This window comes from Syngnathus floridae, chromosome 1, assembly GCF_059516105.1.
Source record: "Syngnathus floridae isolate MCC-2025c chromosome 1, RoL_Sflo_1.0, whole genome shotgun sequence".
Classification (NCBI taxonomy): Eukaryota; Metazoa; Chordata; class Actinopteri; order Syngnathiformes; family Syngnathidae; genus Syngnathus; species Syngnathus floridae.
This window is the reverse complement of record NC_142413.1, coordinates 1,894,361-1,912,385: the sequence shown is the minus strand read 5'-3', so window position 1 is coordinate 1,912,385 and position 18,025 is coordinate 1,894,361. Positions and strand designations below refer to the sequence as shown.

At 51.3% G+C, this 18,025-nt stretch overlaps 1 protein-coding gene across 1 annotated transcript; it reads left to right on the top strand.

Moving 5' to 3' along the window:
* Nucleotides 1-1,338: 1,338 nt before the first annotated feature.
* abca1b (ATP binding cassette subfamily A member 1b) lies at nucleotides 1,339-17,728 on the top strand. The gene is made up of 49 exons (XM_088371565.1): nucleotides 1,339-1,497; nucleotides 2,416-2,572; nucleotides 3,199-3,292; nucleotides 4,386-4,527; nucleotides 4,601-4,719; nucleotides 5,521-5,642; nucleotides 5,865-6,068; nucleotides 6,673-6,762; nucleotides 7,172-7,412; nucleotides 7,691-7,830; nucleotides 7,908-8,024; nucleotides 8,105-8,299; nucleotides 8,373-8,578; nucleotides 8,654-8,830; nucleotides 8,922-9,144; nucleotides 9,210-9,431; nucleotides 9,499-9,703; nucleotides 9,797-9,907; nucleotides 9,988-10,162; nucleotides 10,247-10,378; nucleotides 10,453-10,730; nucleotides 10,816-11,036; nucleotides 11,118-11,190; nucleotides 11,273-11,523; nucleotides 11,661-11,712; nucleotides 11,790-11,912; nucleotides 11,987-12,135; nucleotides 12,204-12,328; nucleotides 12,403-12,501; nucleotides 12,581-12,770; nucleotides 12,837-12,931; nucleotides 13,014-13,046; nucleotides 13,113-13,218; nucleotides 13,547-13,621; nucleotides 13,697-13,866; nucleotides 13,944-14,121; nucleotides 14,198-14,313; nucleotides 14,396-14,540; nucleotides 14,609-14,732; nucleotides 14,805-14,934; nucleotides 14,993-15,119; nucleotides 15,212-15,274; nucleotides 15,339-15,445; nucleotides 15,515-15,656; nucleotides 15,737-15,871; nucleotides 16,492-16,595; nucleotides 16,713-16,805; nucleotides 16,977-17,220; nucleotides 17,284-17,728. The coding sequence occupies exons 2-49, from the start codon at nucleotides 2,507-2,509 to the stop codon at nucleotides 17,431-17,433; spliced, it is 6,879 nt and encodes a 2,292-aa protein (XP_088227691.1). The 5' UTR covers nucleotides 1,339-1,497; nucleotides 2,416-2,506; the 3' UTR covers nucleotides 17,434-17,728.
* Nucleotides 17,729-18,025: the final 297 nt, after the last annotated feature.

The following is an 18,025-nucleotide window of genomic DNA, read 5'->3' as shown; positions in this document are numbered from 1 at the left end:
GAGTCACGCAGTGTCCTCATGCTGTATGAGGACGTTTCGTTTTGGGTCCAGTCCGATTTCAGCTTGTATTTTGTTACCATGCGAATGTGAATCCGCCTCGGGCCTTCGCTCTCAGTGACTGCGGCCAATACAGAACTTCAACTACACAGTCGTCGATTGTCAATGCATTCAACCCTTGAAGCGCTCCTGTTTCAAATTAGAACTTGACTAGCAAAGCATGACTGAAGAAATCAAACGAGGGATGTTCTGGAGCCCTTTTTTCCCAGAAGCAAACCAATGCAAGTATGCAATCTTGAGTTCTCACCAATTTTGATACATCGATTACGATGCAGAACTCCAAGCTTCCATTAAGTGTGGACTTGTCAGAGCCCGACGTGGTTTATATCGCTCAGTCTAGCAATTCCTCAATTGGCCCAGAGACCAAAAGTAAGTTGGAGACCAGTTGCGGAGCTTTCAAGTCTGTTCTCCAGCTGACTGGGAGAAGTGGGCTATACATATATTTAAAAAGAGGTCCCAAAAGCGGACCTTTGAGGGACTCCATATGTCATAACCATTTAGTCAGATTCCACATTTTAAAAAGGTCCTTTTTGTTCTAAGTATCCATTCAAGGACTCTTCCAAGTAGGATTAAATTCCCAAATTGGTGTGTTTTTTTTTTTTATTGTCCTTTTCTTGGCTGTATATTCTGTAGTGTCTCGCTATTGACGTACTTTTTCTTGCACAGAATTGAGTTCAGTTAGTTCTTGCGTGTACCAAATGACATGTATTTGTGAAGTAGTCACGTGCTGAGTATATCGGTGCCCGTTGTATCTAATGTCAAGCTGTCATATTAGTCCAGCTATCTTATCTTGTCATATCGATCTTATCTCCACACTTTGTCTAAAGTTACACGTAGTTTGTGTATTAGTACTTTGAGCAATTGAAGTAACAATAGTTAGTACCAAAAAGTGCAGAAGTTAATACTGGGAGTTGTTGTTAGTGTTGTTGTTGCTGTGTTCCGTGTCGTCCGTGTCTAAGTCCAAGCAAAAATTGTACTTGTTTTGTGCAAAAACTCTAATTCTGAAGGACACCGGAAATCAGTTGTGTATGACCGAAAGTAAAGTGAGTAAGATGCATTTTACAAAGTAATAGCTATAGTTCTTTGTCGGTACGTATTTTACTACTTTTCTTACTACTCATAGCAACATTAAATTCTGTGTTGTGCCTTGATTTGCTGTCAATTGGACTTTTTTTAAATGCTATTTATGTGAAGCAAAAGTTGGAGGAGGGTGATTTTTACTTTTATTTTGAAGATTTGAACGGAAGCACCTTATTTCCTTACTTCTGCAGCTGGATACCGGTACGCTCAGGAATTCCGTGACTTTTTCAGCGGAGCTTCGCCTCACTCACTGGCCGCAGGGACGAAAAGAGCTCCGACGCAGAAACGCTCGACGACCACGACGAAAGCAACCACAACCGCAAAGACAACAACGACTTCAAGACGAAGAACAACTTGACGGTAAGTGAACTTTTCGTGACGTATTTTGGCCTGCCCTCAGGTGGGCTTCGGCAAGTCCGTCATTTGCTAAAGTTCCCCAAAGTTGACAAATGACAACAAAAATGACAATGACTCGGTTGATGCAATTGATTGACATGGTCATGCAATCAGTCTATCCATCGATCAGCTCCTCATCATTTTGCGGTGTGTGTGTACTGATCTCGTTATTGCCTTGAAGATTCATAAAAACACAAAATAAGTGCTCCGATCAATTCTGTCAATGATTGACAACCTGTTGATTGATTTGCTCCTGATCTAATTACGTTTTTAATGAAGATTATTGTTTTTGACCGATTTCATTTTATGCTGTGTGACTATCTATCTATCTATCTATCTATCTATCTATCTATCTATCTATCTATCTATCTATCTATCTATCTATCTATCTATCTGTCAATTTCTAACATGAACTACGTCGATGGGTAATCAATCTTTTATCTCAGCATTGCAAATGCACACACTAATCAATGTACTACAACACACATGTGAGCATGTATAATTTGTTTATAAAAGTCAGACATAAGACCCAAGTTAATCAATCTACATATAAGCTATGACACACGCATCAATATGCAAATTAATGTTTGGCGTGAGTGTGTTTTTTGTGAGCTGGCCAAAAGTTGGACCTTCCCAATGTGAAGAGTCAAGAACGTGGTTTATTGATGTTTATTCACATTCCTTATGATGTGGAAATCGCTTGGCCTGAAGAACAGAATATTAGGAAGCGTTTTCAGGTCAACACTGGTTATTGATTAGTGATCAGTGGGAGATTATCAGGTGTTTCTAATAAAGTGAGTGGCCGGGGTGATGATAGTGTGTGCGTGATCAGCACCTTCGCTATCTGACTGACTGACGCTGTGTTGACCTTTCCCCTTTGAGACGTGCGTTGGCGGTGGAGCATCCCGGAGAGTCGTCGAGGCTCGCCGCCCTTCCTGAGCGTCCTTCCCGTCAGGTGGTCGCCGCCGTCGCCATGTCCCAGTGGTCGCAGCTGGCCTTGCTGCTCTGGAAGAACTTGACGTACCGTCGTAGGCAGAAGGTGAGACGCGCCCTCGTTTTTGTCATCGTCATCCTCTCGCTTAAGAGCTGGCATTTGGTCGAGAAAGACTCCAGGACGTGAGAAAAACCATTATTCGACGGTGAGAAGCAGTAATCTCAGCTTGTTAACGGCAAAGCGCCCTCTTGTGGACCAATCATCATTCAGTGCGGAACAGCGTTGACAGTTTCAAGAGAAACGAAAACTACAGCGGCTTTGAGTTGGGATTATTTTGAAAAGGGCCAATATCAGACTCCCAAGGCTTGTTTTGGGGTCTTGGACATTTGGGTAGCATTTTAGCATGGACCCCAAATATAGGTCACCTTCATTTGACCTTTTCTAAATTTGTCACTGTGGCAAATTTTCCAACAAATAAAAAGTTTTGCCTAAAATGGCATTTACTCGGATTGGAGGCTCCACCTTGTATAGCTCCACTAAAATCCCTTTGAAAGGATTAGGAAGTTGGGAATGATGAAGTACTGCGGGTAAAGTGCAATCGTTCGTCACGACAAATGTCACGTTTGCTAGGAGTCGACCGGAAACATTCGAGGAAGGAAAAGACGTTCTTGTGGAACTTGCTGACGGCAGGTGATATCAAGTTGTTGACGTCTTTTTTGTTTGCCTTTCAGCTTCAGCTGCTGGTTGAGATCGTTTGGCCGCTGCTCATCTTCTTCATCCTGATCGGAGTACGCCTTAGCTACCCGCCGTACGAGCAGCACCAATGTGAGTCCCTCCTCGTGTTTTTTATCTTTTTCTTCACGTTTTATCTGTCTTTATGGACGTCATAATCGGGTGATGTCACCTGCCGAAGGTCGGCTCGGTCTCGGCCGCCACGAGTCGGAGTCCTCGGATGCGATTGACGGTGGTCGGCTTTTCGTTCTTCTTTGCTCCTTTTATCGAGTTGAGTAGGCCACTTGACTGCAAAAAAGAAGAGAAAAAGAGGAACTTCCTCGTTTCCTTGCGCAACTTAATTTCTAATAATGAAATATGAATACTGAAGTAAGTCGCTGTACATGCACTTCGTCTACTTGACTAGTTAATGTAAAAAGAAAAAAAATTGGACGATTCAAGGCTCATAAGATCTGGCGATATTGCGCAATGTAAACTTTCCAGTAAGCACAAATACAATAAAAATGAAAAATACGAATGGCAATTGTGGAGAATATGAATAAAGTGGCAAAAATCAAGATCAAAAGAAAAAAAAATTGTCATCAACAAGGAGAAAACAGTGAGGAGGGAGTCGGGAAGTGCCACGATCGCTATCTAGTGATCTCCAGTGTGCCAGCTTGCAATCATCAGGGCCATCTAAATGCTCAATAATGTGTGTGTCTGTGTGTGTGAGTGTGTGTGTGTGTGTGTGTGTGTGTGTGTGTGTGTGTGTGTGTGTGTGTGGTGATTTGAGGAATGCGCAACGCAGTGATTCAGCGACTTGTAGCTTTGTAACCTGTCGCAACTTGTCGCTGACAAGCCATCCGCACTCCAAAATTGTGAGCCCGCGGCAAAACGTGCTACGGCTACGTGCTCGCTCTTCATTTTGTCCTTGTGAGAAATTGCCGCCATCCCGTCCCATTTTCATCTTCGCTGAGGAGAATCAAAGTCTCTCTCGGTTTTATCGTCAGCGTACCGTTAGAGAGAAAGTTTGAGAGAAAAGAAATTAGAGATGTCAAAACGACCGAGGTCACCTTGTTGTCGTTTGATTCTAATCAGCCGCCATAAACGGCTTTCTTGGCTTTGGGTCAAGGTCGCTCGGCACGCGCCTGCCGCACCCGCCAGGCCCGCCACGCCCTCCGCTTGACTTCTTATTTGCCGTCCGCAGGTCACTTCCCCAACAAGGCCATGCCGTCGGCGGGCACCTTGCCGTGGATTCAGGGCATCCTCTGCAACGCCAACAACCCGTGCTTCCGCGGACCCACGCCGGGCGAGTCGCCGGGCGTCGTCGGCAACTTCAACGACTCCATGTGAGGCGCCACGCTTCGTTTGGGCTCTCCATTTCGCCCGCCTGAGCATCCTGACCAGGTTTTATGCGCGCAGAATCTCTCGTCTGTTCTCCGACGCCAAGAAGATTCTTCTGTACAGTCAGAATGACAAAAACTTGGAGGGCTTCAAGGAGCTCGCGCGAGCCCTCCAAAAGCTTCAGAGCAGCAGAACAGGTGCCCACAACACACCATCATCCAATCCACTTAAGTCCATTAAAAAAATGTCAAATGGCTGATCAAATGGCTCATCGGAATGTAGCAATTGGCAATTTCTTTTTTTGTCCTCATACCGAGGAAAATGGGTGCAAGCTTTGCACTCTGGCTAACTGTCGAAGTTTGCCCATTTGGCACGCTGGCTGATGTGCTTGTGAATGGAGAACATTTGTCTTTGTCCTGCCCTTTTTTTTTTTGTTCTCTTGCTCGTTGAACAAATGGAATTCGCTGCTTTGTCTTTCAACGGGTTGAGTTTCCAACCTGCTCTGACCTGCTTTCATTGTGGCGGGAACGCGCCCGCTCAGGTGACCTCTCCGAATGAGAACTTCTGAATTCAAGAATGAATATTTGGAGTGGGCGAGCCAATCAGGCGTTAGCATTCTGAGGGCAAACTTTTTTGCTCATTTGTTCAAAGTTGGCAACAAACATTGTTGTTGCCAGGGCGGCAGGATATTAGCATAGTAGTGTTGACCCGCTACGGTGGCGAGGTGTTATGGCAGATGGTTACCACGGTAACCATTCCTTTGGCTTCAGGATCAGTGGCTGATATCATCGACTAGCTTCACGCATACCTTGAAATCATCCTACGTGGTTGGTATCGCTACTCACCCAACCTTCGCCTAGTTTATCAAAAAACTAAACGGTCGGTGGTGGACCGCTTGTGCAAGAGCCCCGGACAAGTGACAACTTGAGGCTGTGACATCATCAAGCAGGCTACACATCACCTGATGTGGCTTGGTTGTGCGTGGGTGTGTTTCTCAGGTTTCAAGTTAAAACACTTCCTGCGAGATGATGAGACTTTGTCCAGCTTCCTGTTGAGGAACGTGTCCTTCTCTCCGCCTGTGGTGGCTAACATCCTGGAGGCTGATGTCGACCTGGAGAAGGTCAGCGTCACACCATCCATCCATCCGTCCATCCATCCATCCATCCATCCATCCATCCATCCATCCATCCATCCATCCATCCATCCATCCATCCATCCATCCATCCATCCATCCATCCATCCATCCATCCATCCATCCATCCATCCATCCATCCATCCATCCATCCATCCATCCATCCATCCATCCGTCCATCCAGTAACGAGCGCGTGTGCGTGTGTTCAGGTCCTTCTGAAAGGCTTTGGCGTCCACCTGCGTGACGCCTGTCCTTACAGACCAGGCGGCCGCAGCGTGCACGAGTTTGTCAACATCACGGACCCCCAAGCCGCCATGATGGTGCAGGCAGTGGTGTGCGGTGCCCCGACCGTGTGGCTTGACCACGCCGAGCGCAACTTCTTGGACAACGTGGACTTCCTCAAACCTATCCTGGTAAGACCCGCACACGCCTCACTCAACTGGGGGGTGCGTGTTGCAGTCGTGTTGCGACACATTTTTTCCTTTTGTCAACACTGTCTTTTTGTGTAGCCCGAGGGTTCTTTCTTTTCCTTTCCTACGAAACGGGAAGTGAGTGGGCGCGGCCCGAGCGTGTGAACCCGGGTCCACGTGTGTGAACCCAGGTCCACGTGCTCGCTCACTGCCTTCTCAATTGCTCATTTCCATAGCAACGTGCTACGGCTAGCCAAACAATGACGGGAACACAAAAAAAACGAGCTTTGGAGCTTTATGAGCAGTCAGCACTTTGTGTCCAAGGCACATGAGCGTGGGAGAGCTTGCCGTGTGACTTGTTGGGATAGGCATAGTGCTATAAAGCATGGTGTGCTTCTTAAATAATAATTTTTAAATTAATTTTATACAAATGAATGTGATCAGGGAGTTGTGAGTGACGAAAAGTTGTGTTTGCAATCTTTCACTCATTCCTGATTCCTTAATTGCTGCAAAGGTATTTTCAATGTGCACCACCTAGATCTGCTAGATAAAAACTCTTGACACAGCCAATGTCTGTTTTTGACAAGCACGCGTGTCTGTGTCACAGAGGGATGTCAGATCAGACCCTGAAGCCATTCAGGATGTTTCCGTGGCAACCAATAAGCTGCTGGACAGTCTCAGCTCCCTGGCTGTGGAGGTAAGACACTTCCCTGGATGTCACCACATCCTCAGTCCGATCGAGTGTCTTGTGGTCCGTAGTCCTGATTTTCGTTTCACACCAAAGGTTGTTGGATTGCGAGAGTGAGACCGAAGCAAAACGTGACAAATCATTTTATCCGCTTCACAGTCGGGACACCCGACGTCCCAGCTGAACAAAGAATCAAAACCAACAAACACGCGGTCGGTGTGCGCGCGCCACCAGCTGTCTCGTCCTCGTTGACTTGTACAGTCGGCGGAAACATCTGGAAGCGCCGCAGCGGACAATACGACGCATGCCTATATTTTCTATAACACAGCCTGGCCGTAGTAATAACACAAATGCAAAATGTCGAGGCTGAAAAACGAAGGGAAGGACACAAGTCTCAAGTTTTCTACGTGTGTCGCAGTTGGCCGGCATGAAGAGCTGGATGGATCTGAGGAAAGAGATCATCTTCCTGACGCGCAACGCCACGTCCTCGCCCAGCGCCATGTACCAAGCCGTGTCGCGCATCGTCTGCGGCCATCCCGAGGGCGGCGGCTTGCAGATCAAATCCCTCAACTGGTACGAGGACAGCAACTACAAGGCGCTCTTCGGGAACCACAACAGCAGCGAGGACGACGCCGCGCAGCACTACGACAACTCCTCCAGTCAGTGCGAGCTTCTGTCTTCATGCCACCGCCTCCTGTCCTGTCCTACCTTCTCGTTGCGCTTCCTGTTAAGTCCACGTGACGAAGCTTCTTGTCCTGTTCGTATCACGCCGCTTCCTCTCCAATCGGCATCACTCCGTTACTGTCCAAAATGGCCGCCAAAGTGCTTGACTAGTCAGAAATTGACTTCCAGTGGCAACGTCTTGGGAAAAACTTGCAGGCGCCATTTTGAAAATACACTGACGCATTTGTCATCTTTTGCTCGTGTGTGCGCACAGCTCCTTTCTGCAACAGTCTGGTGAGGGACATGGATTCCAATCCCATGTCCAGAATGATCTGGGAGGCCGTGAAGCCGCTACTGATGGGGAAGATTCTCTACACCCCCGACACGCCCGCCACTCGCCGGGTCATCCACGAGGTGAGAACGCCAAGTCCGGTTTCCAGTCCTCCAATGCGTCCCGACGACGTGCGTTTGCTTGCGGTGCTCGCTCGTAGGTGAACCGGACATTTCAGGAGCTGGGCGTGTTCAGGGATTTGGAAGGAATGTGGGAAGAGATGAGACCCAAAGTTTGGAACTTCCTGGAGAACAGTGAACAGATTAACCTGATCCGGGTAAGCCGTCGCTCGGGCTCAACGAACGGCACACGGTTTATTTTCTGGAGATGGGAATCCAATAAGCGTTTGGATTGCAGTCCCTGCTGAAAAACAACGTGACCGCCAGATACTTCCACGCTCACTTGGCCGACACCGACTGGACGGTGGCCGACGTCTCCAACTTCCTGTCCAGGCACGCCGACCAGCGGCGAGCCACGAGCGGCGCCATTACCTGGAGGGACGTCTTCAATGAGACGGACCAGGCCGTCACTGGGATCTCTCGCTTCATGGAGGTGAGCTTAAAACACGCAAAGGCTCAAACGCTAATGCGTAACTTCAGCGTCACATGACGATGACACGTTTCAGTGCGTGAATCTGGACAAACTGGAGCCCGTCCCCACTGAGGAGCACATGATCAACGAGTCCATGGTTCTGCTGGAGGACAGGAAGTTCTGGGCCGGGATCGTCTTCCCAGACGTTGGCGCCAATGCCACTGAGCTTCCCCCCAACATCAGCTACAAAATCCGCATGGACATCGACAATGTGGAGCGGACCAATAAGATCAAAGACGCGTAAGGCCACACCTGAGCTGCGACGGGTAGAACGTGTGATGAGACCTGCGCTCTGGTTGGTCTGGTTCTTCTCAGGTACTGGGACCCAGGTCCTCGTGCTGACCCCTTTGAGGACATGCGCTATATTTGGGGAGGGTTCTCCTACCTGCAAGATGTCATTGAGCAGGCCCTGGTCCGAGCCATGACGGGCACCAAGGAGAAAATGGGCGTCTACATCCAGCAGATGCCCTACCCGTGCTACGTGGATGACATGTACAGTGTGCCGCCGTTCGAAACGGTCGACGCTCGCCGGGCAGGGCGCCGAAAAGTGTGCTCACCGGGTCTCGTTGTCCGAACCCCTCAGCTTCCTCCGTGTAATGAGCCGCTCCATGCCGCTCTTCATGACGCTGGCCTGGATGTTCTCCGTCTCCATCATCCTGAAGAGCGTGGTGTACGAGAAGGAGGCGCGTCTGAAGGAGACCATGAGGATCATGGGATTGGACAACGGCATCCTGTGGTTCAGTTGGTTCATCAGCAGCCTGATTCCACTGCTCATCAGCGCCGGACTGCTGGTTCTGATGCTCAAGGTCCGGTGATTTGTTTTTGCAGCAGTCAGCGTGCCAATGTTTACGGTCATGGATTCCATTCCCAGAAAGGAAACTTGCTGCCATACAGCGACACCGGTGTGGTCTTCCTCTTCCTGGCCTCCTTTGCCGTGGTGACCATCATGCAGTGCTTTCTCATCAGTACGGCATTTGCTCGAGCCAATTTGGCCGCAGCCTGCGGAGGAATCATCTACTTCACGCTGTACTTGCCTTACGTACTTTGCGTGGCCTGGCAGGACCACATCGGCTTTGCCGCCAAAGTCTTTGCGGTAAGAATGCATTTGGAGTGACTTCTTCACAGATGGAATCACGAGTCTGCCTCGCTAACTCCTGCAGAGTCTCCTGTCCCCCGTGGCCTTCGGGTTTGGCTGCGAGTACTTTGCTCTGTTTGAAGAGCAGGGCGTCGGCATCCAATGGAAGAACCTGGTGGCGAGTCCCCTGGAGGAAGACGACTTTAGCCTGCGCACTGCCATCATCATCATGTACTTTGACTCTTTCCTGTACGGACTCCTGACCTGGTACATCGAAGCCGTCTTTCCAGGTGGGAAAGGAACGCAAACGGTTTTGTTGCTACGGCAACATCATTTCCATTCACCAAATGAGACTCTCGTCGTGACTTGATTTTGTGCGGCAGGCCAATACGGCATTCCTCGGCCGTGGTACTTCCCCTTCACCAAGTCCTACTGGCTTGGAGACCAGGACAAGTCCAACAAAATCCCTCTGAACCACAGAGGCAACCCTGGTGGTGAGAATGCAAACAAACATACTCAACAAATAAAATAAAGTGATCTTGAGAATGTGCACGTCTGTGGCGTTGCCGTCCAGCGGTGTGCATGGAAGAAGAACCCGCTCATCTTGAGCCCGGCGTCTACATCGAGAATCTGGTGAAAGTCTACCGGCACGGGAAGAAGCTGGCGGTGGACGGACTGACTCTGGGTTTTTATGAGGGACAGATCACCTCCTTCTTGGGACACAATGGTGCCGGGAAGACTACCACCATGTGAGTCAGACACCCGCAACCCAGATTTGCAGAGAATTTTTCAGGAAATGGAAGTTGGAGCGGCTCAGCTGTTTATGGTTACAGGTCCATCCTAACCGGTCTGTTCCCACCCACCTCCGGTACCGCCTACATTCTGGGCCGAGACATCCGCACAGACCTGAGCGCCATCCGGCAAAGTCTGGGCGTCTGCCCTCAACACAACGTCCTCTTCAGCATGTAAGCGCTCGGCCGCTTTCTACGTCTCCACGCTCGCCGCTGACAGCTCCGTGCGTTTTGGCGTCCCCCTGTAGGTTGACGGTGGAAGAGCACATCTGGTTCTACGCTCGACTCAAAGGCCTGTCGGAGGAGCAGGTGAAAGGCGAGATCGAGCAGATCCTCCACGACACGGGCCTGCCGCACAAGCGCAAATCCAAGACCAGCACGCTCTCTGGCGGCATGCAGAGGAAGCTATCTGTCGCTTTGGCCTTTGTCGGGGGTTCAAAGGTCGTCATCTTGGATGAGCCCACGGCTGGAGTCGATCCTTACGCTCGAAGAGGCATCTGGGATCTGCTGCTGAAATACCGCCAGGGTGAGTTTCTTGTTGTTGGCGCTGTCCAAAATGACCAGGCGTCATTTGAGAGCCACTACACCCCCCTCCCCCGTGTGTCCCTCAGGTCGCACCATCATCCTGTCCACGCACCACATGGACGAGGCCGACATCCTGGGCGACCGCATCGCCATCATCTCGCACGGGAAATTATGCTGCGTTGGCTCGTCGCTCTACCTCAAAAACCAGCTGGGGACGGGCTACTACCTGACCCTGGTCAAGAAAGACCCCGAACCCTCGCTCAACTCCTACAGGAACTCATCCAGCACCGTCTCCCTCACCAAGAAGGTCCCGTAGCACCACACGCTTTCTATCCATAAATTGTCACAGATATCAAATCTCCCAGGCCTCACTTTGTCTCTGCTACAGGACGAGAACGGTTCCGTCAGCAGCAGTGACGCCGGACTGGGCAGCGAGCAGGAGAGTGAGGCCACCACCATTGGTGAGCAGCACCTCGCTTCACCCCCCCTTCTTGGCTTTGCTCCAGAACAACGCTTCATCTTCGCTTTTGTCTCCTGATTTAGAAAACGGTCAGGCAGCGTCGGTCTGCGACGCGCCGCTCCCCCCGGTTGACACCTCCCAGGTGACCGGACTGATCCTGCGCCACATCCCCGCCGCCCGCATGGTGGAGGACCTCGGGCACGAGCTGACCTTCGTCCTGCCTTACTCGGCCGCCAAGGACGGAGCCTTCGTGGAGCTTTTCCGAGAAATGGACGACAAGCTGAGCGACTTGAACATCTCCAGTTACGGCGTGTCCGACACCACCTTGGAGGAGGTGAGATGTTCTCCAACCCGCAACCGGTCCTTCAGAGGTTATGATTCCTCCGATGGTGTATCGTTCGTTTATGTGTGCAGTGCAAAAGGTCTAAAGAACCATTTTGCACTCATCCCATCATTTTCATCTTCTGCCAGATTTTCCTGAAAGTGGCCGAAGACAACGGCGTGGACACGGACGTGCCCTCAGGTAACGTCCCGTCGTCGACGCGCCTGATGCGTTTCGTATTCGAGCTGCTTCAACCGCCGACTCCTCGGCGTGCGTAGATGGAACGCTCCCCGTCCGGCGACGACGGCGGACTCACGCCTTCGGAGGAGGCGACCCTCAGAGCTGCCTGAGGCCTCTGACGGACGAGCGCGACAACGAAGACGGGTCCGACAGCGATTTCGGTACGCTGATGACCCCGGACGCACACGCAAGTTTACGCGCGTGCTCAAAGACGGACGGGTGTGTGGCTTTCCAGAGAGTCGGGAAACGGACAGGTTGAATTGCGTCGGTGGGAAAGGATCGGCCAAAGCGGGCGGCTGGAGTCTGAGGAAACAACAGTTTGTGGCGCTCATGTGGAAGAGATTCCTTTACGCCCGGCGCTCCCGCAAAGGATTCTTCGCTCAGGTGGGCTCCCGTCAGCCGCTGGTTTTTCCTCAAGAACTTGGCGTCCGTGACGTGCCGGTGTCTCGCAGATCGTCCTCCCCGCCGTCTTTGTCTGCATCGCGCTCGTCTTCAGTCTCATCGTCCCTCCTTTTGGGAAATATCCCAGTTTGGAACTGCAGCCCTGGATGTACGAAGACCAGGTCACTTTCTTCAGGTACTTGCGGCAAAACGTTCGGAGCTTCTCCTGAAAACGAAAGACGCCAAAGACGTTTGTTACTCCCCTCGCAGTGACGACGCGCCGGGAGACGCCACCATGCAGAAGTTGCTGGCTTCCCTTTTGGATCCGCCGGGACTTGGGACGCGTTGCATGTTGGGACATCCTGTTCCGTAAGATCCTGCCCCGCCTCGTCTTCTTCTTCCCGTCTTCGCTCCTCTCATTCGTCTTGGCATTTTCCCGCCATCTCAGAGAGGCGCCGTGCACGATGGGGGACGACGACTGGAGTGTTCCAGACGTCCCCGACAGCGTCACGCAGCTGTTCTCTTCCGGAAACTGGACCATGGAAGACCCGTCCCCGGCCTGTTCCTGCAGCTGCGACGGCAAGAAGAAAATGTTGCCCGATTGCCCCGCCGGCGCCGGAGGGATGCCCCCGCCCGAGGTTAGCCGTGACGTCGCCGCCGTGCCCTCGCGGGGGCGGAGTCAGTGACGTGCGCTTTGTGTTCAGATGAAGTTGAGTTCCACCGACACACTGCAGAACCTGACGGGGCGGAACATCTCCGACTATCTGGTCAAAACGTACGCGCAGATCATCGGCAAGAGGTAGCGGGCGCGCGATGCACACAGCAAGTACAAGCGCAGACGACAAGCCACACACAAAACTTTGCGTTTGTGTCATCCTCAGTTTGAAGAACAAAGTTTGGGTCAACGAGTTCAGGTGAGTTTGTGTGATCGCCGGCGATGTTTTCAATCCATACTGACCCAGCGATCCCTCGACCGATAGGTACGGAGGCTTCTCGTTGGGTGCCAGGAGCACTCAGGTCCTCCCGCCGGCCGGCGAGGTAGACGACGCCATCGAGCGCATCCGCAAAATCTTTGAACTCACCAAGGTTCGTTTCCCTCCGAGTCGTTACGCTGGGAGACAATTTAAAAAAAAATATTGGGTTTTGTTTTTTATGTCGATTAAAACTGATTTTGACATGATAGAGAAAAACTGAGGTCACTTTTGGATTCCACGAAAAACAGCTGTCAGACATCACTCGACAAAAATCGTCTTCTTCCAGTCGTTTATTTATTTATTTTTTATTTTTGTTTGTTATTACGCTCTCATCCTTTTGTTGCAACTCGGTCAACCCAACGAGTGCTCATTTTTACGAGCCATCATGAAGGTGTGACGATGGAACGTTGACAGGCCGACCTTTGAATGTTGCTCAACAGGGAGGCGCAGCTGATCGCTTTCTTGACAATTTGTCGGGCTTCATCAACGGTTTGGACACCAAAAATAACGTCAAGGTGAGCAAAACACACACACTTGAATGATTAATGGACGGATTGCTTGATTGATTGGAGCGTGTGGGGGGGGATCAGATCTGGTTCAACAACAAAGGCTGGCACAGCATGGGCTCCTTCATCAACGTGATGAGCAACGCCATCCTGAGGGCCAACCTCCCTCCCGGCGAAGACGCCAGCAGCTTCGGAATCCGAGCCTTCAACCATCCGCTTAATTTGACCAAGGAGCAGCTGTCCCAGGTGGCGCTGTGAGTGAGCGAGCAGGCACGCATGCACGCACGCACGCACGGCTTGTCCCACGCGTCAACGTACGATTGCTCTCCAGGGTCACGACCTCAGTGGACGTGCTGGTGTCCATCTGCGTGATCTTTGCCATGTCCTTCGTCCCGGCCAGCTTTGTGGTCTTCCTCATTCAGGAGCGCGTGAGTAAGGCGAAGCACATGCACTTCATCAGCGGCGTCCACCCACTCCTCTACTGGACCACCAACTTCATCTGGGACATGGTGCGTCTGCGTCTGGCCTTCCGTCCGTGCGCCGGCTAACTAGCGCCGGCTAACTAGCCACGTTGCGTCCCCGCAGTGCAACTACATCGTCCCGGCAACGCTGGTCGTTCTCATCTTCGTGTGTTTCCAACAAAAAGCTTACGTCTCCTCCACAAACCTCCCCGCGCTTGCTCTGCTTCTTCTGCTCTACGGGTACACGCACACACGACACACACGTGCGCACGACTTCATGCGGTTGTGCACGTGCGGTGACGCAGGTGTCACGTGTGTTCAGGTGGTCCATCACGCCGCTGATGTACCCGGCGTCGTTCCTCTTCAGCATCCCCAGCACGGCCTACGTGGTCCTCACCAGCGTCAACATCCTCATCGGCATCAACGGCAGCATCTCCACCTTCGTCATGGAGCTCTTTGGGGATCATGTGAGCGAGCGTACATTCGCCAACCGCCGCCATGTTGCTAGCGTGCTAACGTGCCGACGCGGCCACAGGAGATCGGAGGCATCAACGACATCCTGAAGAACGTCCTGCTCATCTTCCCTCACTTCTGTTTGGGGCGAGGCCTCATCGACATGGTGAAAAACCAGGCCATGGCCGACGCACTGCAGAGATTCGGTAACCCGTGCACACGCCAGTGTGACATCAGTGCAGAATGTGACGGGTTGTGTGTGTGTGTGTGTGTGTCAGGAGAGAACAGGTTGCGTTCACCTCTGGAATGGGACATGGTGGGAAAGAATTTGTTCGCCATGGCGGTGGAGGGCGTCGTCTTCTTCATCATCACCGTCCTCATACAATACAGATTCTGTGTCAAACCCAGGTGAAATGCACACACGCACGCACGCACACACTAGCTCGCTCACACAATTTCATATCAGGCCAGTGAGTCACATGACCAAACTGGGAGTTCTGGGAGAGGAGGACGAAGACGTGGCTCGGGAGAGACAGCGCATCGTACATGGACTCGGACAAGGACACATCCTGGAGCTCCGACAACTCACCAAGGTTATCCTCCCTCCGTTTGTGTGTGTTTGTGTGCAGCAGTGATGTTTCAATAAAGTTGTGGTTGTCCTCACTTGCTCCTTTCCGCCCTGCAGGTGTTCAAAAGGAAACAGAAGCCGGCGGTCGATCGACTTTGTGTTGGAATTCCTCCCGGCGAGGTTTGTTTCGTACACACACACACACACACGCACAAGCGATGGTTAAGTGTGTATGTTTGGTCAGTGCTTCGGTCTGCTGGGCGTGAATGGAGCCGGAAAGACAACGACTTTCAAAATGCTGACGGGCGACACCATGGTAACCAGCGGGGAGGCCTTCCTGGCTGGAAAGAGGTGAGGTCAAAGTTTACGGTACTTGTTAAGGTCCCGCGCTGTCATACTAACAAGCTAACTGCCCGTTAGTATCCTACGGGAGCTGGATCAGGTCCACCAGAACATGGGCTACTGCCCCCAGTTTGATGCCATCAACGAACTGCTGACAGGAAGAGAACATCTGGAGCTGTACGCCATCCTCAGAGGGGTTCCCGGCAAGGAAGTCTGCGACGTGAGTGACGGGCCTGCCAGGCGTCCTCCTGAGACATTTGAGTTCGGAGAGGATGGTGACCATGAGGGTGTGATCCACAGGTGGCCGAGTGGGGCATCAGGAGGTTGGGCCTGCTCAAGTACGCCGACAAAGCCGCAGGAAGTTACAGCGGTGGCAATTTGCGCAAACTTTCTACCGCCATGGCGCTCATCGGAGCACCGCCCGTCGTCTTCCTGGTGAGTGAGGCAGTGCGGGGAGATGCATCAAGCTAACCTTAGCTACTACGTTAGCAGCTTTGAAGTATGTTGGGATAGTACAGGACATGAATGAAGGCAGCTGGGAGTGCATCAGGGATCCCCTTTGAGTCCCTTTGTCTTTCCAATGGCTGACAGATGAGCTTTGTAAACTGGATGAAATTTTGATCTGCTGGTAGAGGAACATTTAGAAGTTGAAGGCCTGCTGAAATGGAGAGCACTGAGATTTTTTGGTTGTACCTTAGTGTGTTCAAAAAAAAATTTTCTTCCACAAAGTCCTGCTTCAAGCTTGCCTATATTTGGAGGCGATTGCTAATGCGAGGTCGTTTACGTGTGTGGCTCCATTGCTGTTGTTGATTAACTCGTGATCAATGAATCCACAAGAAGTTGCTAATCAGATTTTTTTTAGGTTACGCAAGAGACTTAGCAGCCCGCCGGGCCAATCAGTGGGAAGCTTTGGGTTAGGCAACACGGAGGAGCTTACAGACGCATTTGAATTGCCGCGGCGAGGATGCCACTTGTCCTGGTCCTCGCGGCCTTCTGTCTTTGCTTCCTGTTGCACCTGTGGGCGGAGCTAACCCTGGCTGTCGCTGTGGTAACAGGACGAGCCGACCACGGGGATGGACCCCAAAGCTCGACGAGCCCTCTGGAACTGCATCCTCGGCGTCATCAAGGAGGGACGCTCCGTGGTGCTCACCTCGCACAGGTGCCTGCCGCTATCCTTCGTATCATCGTCCACTCGTCCGTCAAGTCGTTCCTCGTCCTCCTGTTTCTAGCCCTATTTGTAATACCCTGCGTGTGTGTGCGTGTGTGTGTGTGTCAGCATGGAGGAGTGTGAAGCATTGTGCACCCGCATGGCCATCATGGTGAACGGCAGGTTCAAATGTCTCGGCAGCGTGCAACATTTGAAGAACAGGTACGACGGCACGCACGCACACACCAAGATGGCCACATACACATCTTCACTTTTGCCCACGTCAACCTCTGAAGATATTCAAACAATCACCAGCTCATATTGGATTCGGTGGGCATTAAAGAATATTTAGACTGTCCCTGGAGGATTGGCTAAACATGAGTGTCGGTGCAGGTTCGGCGACGGCTACACCATCATCCTGCGCGTGGCCGGGCCCGACCCCGATCTCGTTCCCGTCATGAAGTTCATCGAGAGCGAGCTGAGCGGAAGCACGCTGAAGGAGAAACACCGAAACATGCTCCAATACCAGCTGCCGTCGTCACGATGCTCGCTCACGCACATCTTCTTCACCCTCGCCAACAACAAACACACGCTCAAGATTGAAGACTACTCCGTCACGCAGACTACACTCGACCAGGTACACACACACACACACACACAAAGGGCATGACATGATGTGCTAACGGTTTTTGCGTGTTAGGTGTTTGTGAACTTCGCGAAGGACCAAAGCGACGACTATCACTTGAAAGACGCTCCCTCGTCCTCTTCCTCAACGAAGCGGCGCCGGGGCGGAAACGCAGTTCGCGTGGACCTTTCTCATGCGGACCCCAGCAAAGAGAGCATCATGTGACCGCATCAGGAGAGGGATCACGTGACTTGCTATTTGATACCCGTCCACGTGACGGGCTAAGCGGACGCTCGTCGCCACGCAATGCAAATTTATTTCCGCCGCCGGCGGTGGGTGGGCTTGGCCTCGCCGAACGACGGAAGAAAAAAACTTGAAGCGGTGCCAGCGTGCGGCCGCCACGGAACGATGTCGAAGATTCCAAATCATTTCAAATCAGAGTCGTTTATTTTATTTATCTTTGTTAGACTGCCAATCAAAGTGTTGTTGATTTTTTTAAAAAAGAAAATGTTTGAAATTACGTCAGTGTTGTGTTTTTCTCTTAAAAAAAAAAAGATCTTTTCAAACATCAAACTGTTACTGAAAATATTCAAATCAAACAAATCCACGGAACAGCGGTATTTGGAACAAACCACTCCAACCGCAGTAAACATCATGGGAAGACATCGGTCTGATCTTTGGAGGATCGCATTTGTGAAGGCGTCACATCCAGTTGGATTCGTTAGCGACAACAAAAAGTCCTTCAGTATTCCCAAACCAGATGCTCTCAACTGAGATGCTCTCAGAGAGACACGGAGAAAAAGAACAAAAAAAAAAC

Coding starts and splice junctions, on each gene's coding strand:
- abca1b (XM_088371565.1), top strand. CDS start 2,507: ATGTCCCAGTGGTCGCAGCTGGCCTTGCTGCTCTGGAAGAACTTGACG. Junction 12,329..12,402: donor GACCAGGTCACTTTCTTCAG/GTACTTGCGGCA, acceptor CTCCCCTCGCAG/TGACGACGCGCCGGGAGACG. Junction 14,314..14,395: donor CTGCTTCTTCTGCTCTACGG/GTACACGCACAC, acceptor ACGTGTGTTCAG/GTGGTCCATCACGCCGCTGA.